General features: G+C 36.0%; 1 protein-coding gene across 7 annotated transcripts in view; it reads left to right on the top strand.

Annotated features, from left to right (window-relative positions):
* LOC107680707 (neural cell adhesion molecule L1-like protein) overlaps positions 1-12,782 on the top strand; it is a 56,444-nt gene that overhangs the window by 29,437 nt on the left and 14,225 nt on the right. For 5 of the 7 annotated variants that reach the window (XM_016476732.1, XM_016476736.1, XM_016476733.1 and 2 more), the window contains 11 exons: positions 17-144; positions 264-423; positions 504-628; positions 1,045-1,146; positions 2,938-3,135; positions 3,365-3,435; positions 4,888-5,110; positions 6,047-6,082; positions 7,552-7,667; positions 7,861-8,065; positions 9,437-9,559. In XM_016476732.1, the coding sequence (XP_016332218.1) occupies positions 17-144; positions 264-423; positions 504-628; positions 1,045-1,146; positions 2,938-3,135; positions 3,365-3,435; positions 4,888-5,110; positions 6,047-6,082; positions 7,552-7,667; positions 7,861-8,065; positions 9,437-9,559 (1,487 nt within the window). The remainder of the gene's footprint in view (positions 1-16; positions 145-263; positions 424-503; positions 629-1,044; positions 1,147-2,937; positions 3,136-3,364; positions 3,436-4,887; positions 5,111-6,046; positions 6,083-7,551; positions 7,668-7,860; positions 8,066-9,436; positions 9,560-12,782) is intronic. The other 2 variants (XM_016476737.1, XM_016476734.1) reach the window with 1 other exon arrangement.

Genomic DNA, 12,782 nt, shown 5'->3' with positions numbered 1-12,782 from the left:
CAGTGGAAGGAGAAAGGTTTTCTGTTCATAAGAATGGTTCGCTGGAGATCCACAACGTGATGAAAGAGGACATGGGGGAGTATTCTTGTTTTGCTCAAAACACTGAGGGCAAAGTTGCCATTGCTGCAACACTTGAAGTCAAAGGTATGAGAAACAGATACTCTTTTGTAAATCAGTCAAGTTCAAGGGGTTTACAAGATTCAGAAAATCAATCAATTTAGTTAATCCATATAATCCAAAATGACTTTTGTTTTCCTTGTCAGATCCCACCAGAATAGTCGATCCTCCTCATGATTTGCGGGTTTTGGCCAGAACTACTATCCAGTTTTCATGCCAGGCAGAGTTTGATCCCTCCATTGGTGATGACTTTGAGATCCTCTGGGAAAAAGATGGCATGGCCCTTAACGCCAGCGAGAACGCACGGTGAGATACAACAGGATGTCATTATTCTACAGTAGTGAATGTCAGAGCTGTCTAATCAGTGTCTTTGCTGGTGTCTGTAGATATATCCTGGACGATGGAGTGCTTGAAATCATTAATGTGAGCTTTGGAGACCAGGGCTTTTATGCCTGTGTGGCCAGAACACCAGTCGACCAGGACATGGCGGTTGCACAGCTTTCAGTTGTGGGTGAGTTATGTGATTTTGGTCTATGCATTTTAGGAAAGTAAAGATGGACAGAAGTTTTGAGGGCTGAATTGGGTTCAGCGCACGACACAGGCGGGATTTGGCTACCTGCTGCGCCACAGCTGGAATTATATACTTAATAAGACAGCACCACATAGTATTTGTACAAATAAACTAGCTGGAGACATGACCTGGCAGGTAGTGCATGAGCTCTGTCATGTTTGAAACCAGCTGGTGTCATTTCCCAGACCCATCCTCCCTCTTCTCCCTATCATTTTCTTTATTTCTCCTACTGTCTCCAAAATATCTATAAAATGGCAACAAAAACAAAAAAAGCAACAATATCATGTAGTGAATCTGATTGAACTCGAGATACTTAATCGATTGACAGCCCTAAATAAAGTTTGTTGTTTCCTTAGATGTTCCTGATCCACCAGAGGATGTGATCCTTTCCGAACATAATGGCAGAAGTGTGAAACTGCAGTGGATTCCAGGAGATGACCATAACAGCTCCATTACAGGTAACATAGTCTTAACACCCTTATTGTCCATATACTAGTGGTTGAACGACTTCTGATTTTTTAAAGTCGACTTTTATGTGATGAAAGTCGAGTCGAAGTCGACTAGTCGCTGATGACGTCATTAATAAACAAAGAAGTCTGGAGCTATGATAAACACTTTGTGCACAGCTATGGCATATGACACAGCGCTGCCCACATGGCTATTGCTCATATAACAGCTAAGTTTTAACAGTTCTTTTGTCTTTGAGTCGTTATGTTTCTCACAGATTTCTGCTCGTTCTAAATCAGATATAGATAAAGTAGCACAGTAAAGATTACATTCATATGAATGCATTAGTGAGAGCGATTGCATGTGTGAATTGATTCTACCTGGCAGCGTCTCTTTACTAGTAGTGAAGCTGTGGGATTTAGTTATTAAGAAATATATGCTTGAACTTTTCAGTTTCTAAGCTATTTTATTGAGAAATCACAGAACAGTGTTGACAGTACATTTCCGCGCTGAATGATTCTGTGTGCGCGCGATCTGTGCGTGATGTACGAGCTACGGTCTGTAGCCTATGTGTGTGCGTTACAGTGCAGCAGCTCATTAGATTAGAACGGCGATTAATTTACCTACCTGTACAATAAGCGGTTTAAAACGTGCATTCTCCCATTCAATTTCGAGCATCCAGTAATATAATCTCACATGTCTTGTGGAGCGCTTTCAGAGTATGCATTTATTTGTCATTTTAACTGTTTGGAAACAGAGCGTAAATGTGGAAGTCTTTCAAAGATTTCTTATCCTGTTGCGCCCTCTATGGGACCAGTGACTAGTCGATGTCAAGCTTAAACCGTCATGGCAGAGCATTGAAGTCGACTAGTCGAATAGTCGGTGCAACCCCTACCATATACTGTATTATAAATATAAATTTGGATGCACTGGGTACAGATTATAGACTAGGACTTGCACAGCCTCTTGGTTTTACTTGTTTGGCCAATTTTTACCTTATATAAATGACTCAACATATGCTAATTACACTACCGTTCAAAACTTTGGGGTTGGTAATTTTTTTTTTGTTTATGAAGTCTCTTATGCTCATCAAGGATGCATTTATTAGATCAAAAATACTGTAAAAACAATACTATAGTGAAATATTATTTCAATTTAAAATAAGTCTTTTCTGTTTTAACATATTTTAAAGAGTAATTTATTCCTGTGACAGCGAAGCTAAATTTTCATCAGTCATTGCTCCAGTCTTCAGTGTCACATGATCTATTAAAAATCATTCTAATATGCTGATTTGATGCTCAAGAAACATGTTTTTTTTTTCAGGATTTTATGACGAACACAAAGTTCAACAGAAAAGATTTTATTTTAAATAGAAATATTTTATGACATTATGAATGTCTTTTACTGTCACTTTTTTTTCTTTCTGAATAAAAGTATAATTTTCTTTGAAAACAACAACAAAAAAATCTTACTGACCCCAAATTTTTTGAATGGTAGTGTAAAATGTAATTAATTTTTCATGTAAATTTGAGGCGTTACAAGGTATCATACAAAATTAATGTCACACAGCTACACTGGGATGCAGTTTATGTACAGATTAATTTTGCTCATGCACTGTAAAAGATCAGAAGTTACTGTAGGGTCTGTTTTCTACCTGATCTAACCTTTAACAACAATTTTCATTGGTGTAACCTAATGTAGTCAGTTTAAATCAGTCAATATAAATAATATTTCCCGAGTAAAGCCACTTTATTAAAATGTTGTCTGTGTTGACTCCAGTTCTAATTTTAAACTTTGTGCAGAGTTTGTTATAGAGTTTGAGGAAAGCCAACATGAGCCGGGCAGCTGGAAGGAGATGATGAGAGTACCGGGAAACCATCACTTCGCTCTGCTGAATCTTCACGGACACGTAGACTACCGATTTAGAGTCTCCGCCACCAATGAGGTGGGAAGAGGTCGGCCAAGCCAGGCCACTGAAAGATACAAAACTCCAGCATCAGGTATCTATGAGCTCTCCTTCTGTTTCTCCTAACCACGTCACCTTTATATATAGCAGTGAGGCCAACTTCATCACCTACTGAACTTTAAAACATTCAAACTTGTGAGATAATTGATTTTCCCTGTCATTTAAGCTCCAGTCTATAAAGTGCATATTTCACAGGCCATTTTTCTTTCTTCCACTTAACAATTTCATCTCCAACAAAATCCATATTTCTGCTCTTTCCAAAGCACCCGACAAGAACCCAGAAAATATCAAGATCGAAGGTCATTTGCCACATGAAATGGATATCAACTGGGAGGTACGATGCTAAACATTCAGTTCCAATAGTCTTCAGGAATATCTAACGTTCAAAGCACTGCAAAGGCTGCACAGATAAAGAAGAGCTCTCAAATACAGAATTTCATTTAGTTCTCAGAGGGGGAGTGCAAACTAACAGTGTCAGCTGTTAGGTTCCAATTATCGATAAGCGTATTTCCCGAGATAGCAGTTTTTGCATAGCAAAACATGGCTATCTTTATTGCCATGCTGTTGGGAAAGTTACAAAGCCCTGCTGAAATGGATCTCACTGGATACAGGTTCCCATCAAAAGGAGCCCAGAGTCAGTCTTTGATTAAAAAGTAAAAGGAACAGGATACATAAATTAAGATTTTCATATAAAGGTGAATGTCTTTTACAGTTTCTGAGCTATTACTTGGCCACCTTTTCATACTAATGCACCTACTTTATAAAATTATGAGGAATCTCATTGTTAATGGTGGATGTTAATGAATAATTGCATTTTGTTCGGTCTTTTGCTGCAAGATGATTGTAAAATCATAGTTAGCTGCTGTACCTTAGAGCTTTGTTAATAAAAGTTAATTGTTATAATGCTTGACATCATGATAAACCGTTGGCAATTAACCAGGTATAAGCACTGAACATTCTGCAGAAGTCTCCACAATAATAGACATGCATGGAAAAAAAAAGAATGATAAAATTAAAACAAATAATGGGAAAAAAAATGTAAAAAAAAATAAATAATAATAATAAAAAATAAATAAATACTATTGTTCAAAAGTTTAGGGAATATCAACAAAGGAAATGTTCCTTGAGCAAAATCAGCATATTAAATATGATTTCTGAAAGATCGTCTAACACTAAAGACTGGAGTAATGGCTGCTGAAAAATTCAACTTTGCCATCACAGATATAAATGACATTTTCAAATTTATTAAAATGGAATAGTAATTTTAAATTGTAATACTATTTCATTACTGTTTTTACTGTATTTTGGTGAGCATAAGAAACGTCTATCAAAAACATTACCAACCTCAAACTTATAAAGAGTAATAACTGTAAAATATTATTTCACATGCTTATTTCTCAGAAATAACTGAGAAAACAAAGCATGAATATACAGTTCTATATGCAGGTATCTACTGTAGCTACTAACTTGCTACTAACCATCTTGAGCAAACCATCTCTAATTATTCCTCAGAAGTGCTCATTATTTAAACTCAAACTGATAAACGTGCCCCCCTTACTCTTGGAAACTGTGTAAAGCCAGCCAGTCTAATTGCAAATGTTGATTTCTGCCAGTGTTTGCCATTTTTTTGTGTGCAATATTCATCATACGGTCAGCAACACATGGTCCGTGAGCGTGCACTGAGGATGAGACAATAAAAACACCAAGTGTTTGAGAACTAAATGCTATTTCCTTTGATTTTCTGTTTCTGTCAACTGAACTGAGCTCTTTTGTTCTCCTGTCACAGCCACTGTCACCTATTGAACACAACGGGCCTGGTCTGGAGTACAAAGTAAGCTACAGAAGGCAAGGCACTGGAGAGGACTGGATGGAGCACATGGTGAAGAGGCACTCGTTCGTTGTTAAAAACACCCCAACGTTCGTCATTTACGAGATCAAAATTCAGGCCAAGAACCATGCGGGCTGGGGTCCAGAACCTGAAATAATCACAGCGTACTCAGGAGAGGATTGTAAGTAGGAGCAACCTCCATTGTGTCTGAGCTGTGGAGATGAGCATGCATTCAAATAAGCCAATACCATTGACATTTCACTCACTGTCAAAGCATTGTGCATGTTTACCTTTGAGAGCATACAAAGCAGGTGAAGATTTTGAATTTTTTTCTAACCTTTTGTTTGTCTGTAAGGGTCTTATTACATTGCAAATAAGCATTGCCTGTAAACAGAAACACATAACCCACCCCAGCAAAAGTGCAGTACATGTGTGACGAGAAGATCAACAAACCTAGAGGACAGAGAACGCTGATGAAATACCATCTTGCCTTTACACAGCATCCAAACAGTAGCGCTGATATGCTGATTTGTTGTGCCTTATTGAGGATATTAAATTGCACAAGCGGGAACGATTTCCTCACTAGTCTTTGTAGATGAAATAATCACAGCGTACTCAGGAGAGGATTGTAAGTAGGAGCAACCTCCATTGTGTCTGAGCTGTGGAGATGAGCATGCATTCAAATAAGCCAATACCATTGACATTTCACTCACTGTCAAAGCATTGTGCATGTTTACCTTTGAGAGCATACAAAGCAGGTGAAGATTTTGAATTTTTTTCTAACCTTTTGTTTGTCTGTAAGGGTCTTATTACATTGCAAATAAGCATTGCCTGTAAACAGAAACACATAACCCACCCCAGCAAAAGTGCAGTACATGTGTGACGAGAAGATCAACAAACCTAGAGGACAGAGAACGCTGATGAAATACCATCTTGCCTTTACACAGCATCCAAACAGTAGCGCTGATATGCCGATTTGTTGTGCCTTATTGAGGATATTAAATTGCACAAGCGGGAACGATTTCCTCACTCAGAGTCTTTGTAGACTAACAAATGAAATGTTATCATGGCTATGAGCTATTTACATTTGTGGCTATAATTATTCTTCTGCCTTCAGTTTTCTTTTGGAGTTGCCCTCCCGATGTTATCTCAGGTCACTACGTCTCTGTGCAGTACGATTAGTTTAGTCCCCTTTTCTTTCTCAGTCTCTCCCTCTTTTTTTATTTCTCTCTTATCTTAGTGCATATTTGCCAGTGTTGGGAGTAACTAGCTAAAAGTAGCGAATGAATGCTAAATTGCTGTTTGTTTGTCTGCAGCTTTAAAGCCGAGCAAGCTGATGGAATGAAAGTATGATTCATTCTAGTGAATCAGTTCATTTTGAAGGTTCATGTGAAAAAAAGATTCAGAAATTAGTCACCTGTTTGAATCCCTGCATGGCAGAGATTTATCTTTTCAGATTCCTTAATTGGTCCGTTAACGATTATTTTAATAGTTTTAAAGAGATAGTCAACAAAAAAAGAAAAGAAAAGAAATTTCTGTCATCATTTTCTCAACTTCATGTCATTACAAACCTGTATGCATTTGTTTTCCTCTGCAGAACACAAAAGAAGTTATTTTGAAGAATGTTTCTAACCAAACAGTTTTGATTCCCATTGATTTCCATTGATTAGCATTGATTTTTATAAAAATTCGGAGTATATTTGTGATATTAACACTCATCACTGCTCAAAAAAGGTGACATTTATGAAATCTAACATATACATTTTTTAACAAAACAACATAACTATTATTCTAGAATGTTCAAGTGCTGAATGTAATAAATATATTTTACTTACATTAACTTTCACTTTCAGATTATCACATTTTCATGCTGCAATAAGCATTATATTTTACAATAGTATTTTTGAGACATATATATATATATATATATATATATATATACACAGTCATGTTGAAACATGGGTCAAAATGGACCCAAACGCTAAGAGTTTAAATGGTGATTTTTTTAAAAACATACATTAAAGGAAGTGTATTTTGATAGTATTTACACAAGTTTGGTTCCCATACTAAAAACTATGCATTTTTTCAAAACATACCCAAATGCATTATGAGGGTTTTAATATATTGCATAAGGGCTGTTAATAATACAGTGTTTAAAAAGTATGTGTGTGTGTGTGTGTGTGTGTGTTTTAAATTATATGTAGCTTAGCTTTGCAGGGTAGAGTTTCGATGTTGCTTACCCAACACTGGTGTTTACAAGGTTTTATTCCATTATAATCAAATCTCTTCCCATTAGCAGGTGTCAGTGAGATTGTGAGATTACTTAGATTGTGTATGGTAAATCACTGTAGTATAGGCAATTTGCCAAGTGTTTGATAACGAAATGTAGTTACAAAACATAAAAACAATATTATAGTCCATAACTCCACATAAACAACTATTACTCCCACCACAGTTTTTCCCATGATTACCCTCAAAATTACACTACATTTCTTGGTCCTTATTTCATGGATATTGCTGAATCTAATTCACTGGCATTATCTTGATTTAGGAACAGTGTAATTTGAAGGCAGCTATATAGAGCTATTTGTAATATTTAATTTGCATGTTATTCGTCCATAGTCCCCACAGCCGCTCCAGAGGGTATAGCCGTAGAAGTGATGAACAACACCATGGTGAAGGTCAGATGGGACCATGTTCACAAGGACAAACTCAATGGACATCTGGGGGGCTACAGGGTAATTCCGCACCAACATGTGTTTTGCTTTGTAGCCATGGTTTAAAGGCCAGTGACCCCTTTTTTGACCTCGAAGCTCCTCTTGTTTCCCAGCAAGCTGTCACAGCTATCCACATGTATTAATCGATGGTGGTATTTTACTCATCAGCTGTATTTCACTACCCATGGACTAATCTAACCTCATGTACTTACAGATAAGCTTTTGGAGGCTTCGTAGTCTGCTGTACTCAAAGAAAACACATGGTGACAAACACACATTGACATTCTCAGGCGAGAGGAACCATGCGGTGGTCACAGGGCTTAAGCCGTTCTCTGAATACAGCCTCATTGTCATGGCCTTTAACAGCAGAGGAAACGGGCCTGGCAGTCATCCGGTCAGCTTCAAAACACCTGAGGGAGGTGAGTGAGGAGAGGACGTGTGTGAACATAATACATTTGGTTTTGTGAGTTAAGGCTTTTGCACAGATTTTTCCCCCCGATTTGCAGTCTGGATGAGTAGACGCTAGTTGATGAAAGTCAGAGCCAGTCTGCGGGTTTTGGCAGTTGGATTTGACAGATTTCACAGAATATCACATCATGTACTTTAAACACAACAGACTCTGATTTCTTTAGCTTCAGACTATCTGTCCAGTTGAAGCATATCGAATACGTTTGATATTTAGAGCCTACTTTAGAACACACATTGTTTTCATTTGTCATGTTTCTGTGTGAGTTTATTGTTTTTGAAACAACTTTAAAATTTGGTAGTGTGTAATCCTCAGTCATTTAGTGTACAGTATAATGCCCAGTTGTTCTATGTAACCAGTTCCAAGTCAGCAAGTGTATGATGCCTAGTGTTAAGTTAAAATATGTTCCAATTTTAAAAGTCGAGTAGTGTGTCCAGCCTTTAGTTTACCTTAAAAGACATGCTATGTTCCAATTTGCATACTATACATCCTAAATAGTATTCGAAATTAGATTTAGTGTGTCCCAAATTGTAGTATGTTGCAAATGCATGCTCACTCTAATGGCTAATATTAGAACTACAATTAAGTATAAAGAGTGTTCAAAATCATGTCAGATGTGTGAGACTGATGGTTAAGTAGAGATGTTTAGATGAAGGGGTTTGAGTGATTAATAATCAATATATAACATAATAAAAAATTTAAAAAAATGTATTCGCATTATATTTCATCTGCAACAAGATTGTGAACATTTATAAAGATACGTTTGGTCATTAACTTGCGTCATGCAGAAGTTATTGACTGGCAGATCAACATGCTACATCATTTTTTCTCCAAAATGGTAGGAAATTAAATGAAATTAAATATGGAAGATGTTGACTGTGGCAAGATGATTGACAGGGCAGTTTAAATGGTAACAGGATGCACCTAACAAAGCGACAGTGAGGTCCGTTAAAGACGCAATTATGACAAAGTAGTATTTCCCAAATGTTGCATGCTCTTCTGCTAACACACTCAAAATTAAATATTTTTTTCTTCACAAAAAGAGTACATATTTTTAGAGCATAATATACGTAGGTTAATTGGGATGCAGCAGTTGGCTCTGGTTTGTCATGTGACCATTCTAGTCACATGTCAAGTGACTAGAATATTTGGAAACAAGTTTGAATACTTGGAAATGCAAATGAGATACCTTTGATGTAGGGGAAGAAAGAAAGTCCCAAAGTTTTGGAATGAACAAATGAATAATAATGACCATTTTTGTGTGAAACGTTCCTTTAAATTATTAATATATCTGTCAACTCTTTCTTTCATTCCCTACCTTCAGTTCCTGGTCAAGTATCTGCTTTCAGTGTTACAAACATCCAGAAACACAAGGTCACCTTGACCTGGTCTCCTCCAGTTGACGCAAATGGACTCATAATTGGCTACATCCTCCAATATCAGCTAAGTATGTGAACATTGCATTTCTAATTTGCTCATAACCCTCGCTATAAACATCTGCATCTTGCTGTGAGGGTTATGTGCTGGGGTTTGAGTAAACAGCTTTTATTTCTGATATTCATTTTTCACGTGGCCCATGACACAGCAGCATTATTGGTCATTACAGTGATTCTACAGTGAAACTACACACCACTGGATTTGCATTGAATGTTTTTAGACTCGGTTCATGTTATTTAAAGTGCCAGAGCGTACAGAAGGTAATTTTTTTTATGGCACAGAGCGCATAAAAAAGCTATTGCCCTGTGTCAACATGTTGCCTGTGATGCAGTTGAGGATTTGGACATACAAAAACAGCAAAGTTCTCTTTGATGATTCATGTCTCATTACATCGAGTGATGCCTACGTCTCACCACTAGGAGATATTGTTGTGCCACCTACCTTAGGGTTGGCAGCTGCATCTTATATTCCACAGAGACTTCAGTGTTATGAACATAACTGTACAGGACCTCAATAAGACACAGTTGTATATTTGCTAAATGATTTATGGAAAACAATTACTTTGACTTGTTAAAGTTGCCTCACTCAATTTGCTTATTTTTATTATACATGTAGATATATCGAATTGAAGGCACACTAGTGAATTAAACAGCTATTTACTGCATGCTAATAGAGTATGCTTTGGTTTTAATTAGGATTTACAGTGAGAAACACTGCTGATTACATAAATGTAGAAGGTTTACAATGCACATCGTACTAGTAGTTAAGTGATGCACTATAAGGAAAAGCAAAACATTGTGAAGCATATCTGTAAATATCAAGGGATAAAGATTTTGTTATTTAAAATGTAATGGTAAAATTAAGAATAATTGTAGCCAACCATATAAAAATACTTTTAGACCAATCAGAAGTCACTGTAAACCGGTTGCATGCAAGCATCAGCAGCACTCAACACTGAAAAAAAATGATTCATGGAATTTACTAAAAAAAAATTAAGGTAAGTGGTTGCAATCAAATTATTTTAGCTACATTTAAATAAACTAATTTAGTTGAATTTACTAATTTTTTTAAGGTAAGTGGTTGCAATCAATTTATTTTAGCTACATTTAAATAAACAAATTTAGTTGACTAACTTTCAACATATTTTTTTTATTAAATGTAGCTAAAATAAATTGTTTGCAACCACTTACCTTAAAATAATTTAGTATCATTTTTTTTTCAGTGAAGCCTGGTTAATGCTATTACTGAGTTTTAATTAGTATTTTTAATTTATTTTCCAGTTAAAATATCAAAAATTCTTGAAACAAGAAATCAACTATATATGTAATATTAAAAAAAGAAAAAGAAAGAAAAATTAAAAGAAAAAAAAAAATTAATATTAATATTAATATTAAAGTTTTACATTGTGCCTGCCACTTTTCAGATTGTTTTTATGCCCCTAGAGAAAATGTTTTTGAAAAATTGGTTTCCATTAATTTTCCAAGAAGTATAAGGTCTGCTCATTGTCTGGTCCAGGGATTGCCAAGCTTGTTTGTTAGCCAAACTCCTTTGGCCTAAAATATTTACTTGAAGTAACCCCTGGGATTTTAAGTTAATATTTAAATAATTTAAGTTATCTTATGTCACTTAGTGGTCACATGACATGCAGGTTAACAAAACTAAATATTTAAGTATTTTTAGTAAGCATTTTATTTTGATTTGTTTTTATTTTAAATGTATTTATTTCATTTTATATTTTTATGGTTTAATGAATTATTAGCTTTTTGAACTTCCTGCAGTTCCATCACAAACCCCAATCTGGGAAACCCTGGTCTACTGTACCTGATCATGGAAAAGACATTTGTGACCCCGGTATACCATTGTGATCAAGCTGACACCCTTTCTCGCACTGACTGTTCTACATGCATCATATCACAGTATAACACCAGGCTGTGCGTGTGCACCGCTCAACACGTAACCAGATCCCAGCAGGAATGATGACGAAGCTGATTATGATGCATACAGTCTGGGAGGCCTCGTCAGCTAATTGTGTTTGATGCTGCGGCTGATCATTGAGGCCAAGTGTCAGGTTGCGTATTAAAAGAAACAACATTTTCATCAGGAGAGCTTGCTAAAACCATTCTGCCATTCTGCTCCCTTTGAAGTGGGCTCATTGAAGTCCCCTTGAAGAAAGTGGTAAGCAAAATGCTGGCAAGAGAGTACACAGCTGTACCCATCGAATGGAAAACGGATTAAAGAGCCACTGCACAGATGGCCAGCAGCCAGATCCAACTATGCTAAAATCGCACAGAGTTAACAATTCACACATTGTGAATTACGGAGGATTCAGAAACAGTGTTTTTTGTTTATTTTTGTTTGAAAGACTTATTGGGAGGAAAGGGGGAAATGTTGCAGTACAGATCCAAACCTATTTAAACAACATAAGCGCAATAGCTCAATAACACATCATGAGCACATGGACAAGAAATTATGTTTTAATTGGTAGTGCCCAATTCGGTACACAAGTGCTTCCTGACTGACTGACAGCTACTTTCAAATGCACACATGCTTATGTCTGTGCATCATATGTAAATAATGCTTGTTCCTTGTTGTGATGTGTGAAAAGTCAACTGCAGTTCTTGCCAGGGTTATTAATGCAAACACAAGTGGTTTGTCATGAGTGAATGCAAAAAAGAGAGAAAATCTGATTTGTGTCAAAATATTGAAATATTGTGTCTAATATATAACACCAAGGCAATTCCATTGTTTTTTCATGCAATACTCAATTTAGAGATTTTGGGTTATTTTGCTTCCATAACGTCTTCAGACTAGTGGAAAGAAACCACCCAAAATACACATTTAAGTGTTTTTGTATTTATATTTTACACTTTGTCTATTTGTGTTTTGTAGATTTCAATTACAGTACATATCTTTAAAGGTCGTTTTCTCAAAATGAGAAATTTTTTCTCATGCGCTGAACCAGAAATCTCCACTTCAGTAGCACTTACATACATACTCTGTACATACTTTTTCAGAGGGGTTTGTTCATACATCATTTTCCTGATTTTCCCCCTAAAAATATGATAAAAATGTTATTTCTTTACTGACTGTTGACAGTTATTATATATATATATATATATATATTATTATTATTATTTTTATTTTTTTTTTATTTTTATTTTTTTTACTTTCCTTTACCAAATTTACCTGTATTTACTTTTTCATATTTGGCGACTTTTTGTGAAAAATGGAGC

The sequence above is a fragment of the Sinocyclocheilus anshuiensis genome, unplaced genomic scaffold (genome assembly GCF_001515605.1).
Source record: "Sinocyclocheilus anshuiensis isolate Anshui unplaced genomic scaffold, SAMN03320099.WGS_v1.1 scaffold396, whole genome shotgun sequence".
Classification (NCBI taxonomy): Eukaryota; Metazoa; Chordata; class Actinopteri; order Cypriniformes; family Cyprinidae; genus Sinocyclocheilus; species Sinocyclocheilus anshuiensis.
Note: the sequence above shows the minus strand (reverse complement) of the source record. Positions and strands in the feature narration are given on the sequence as shown.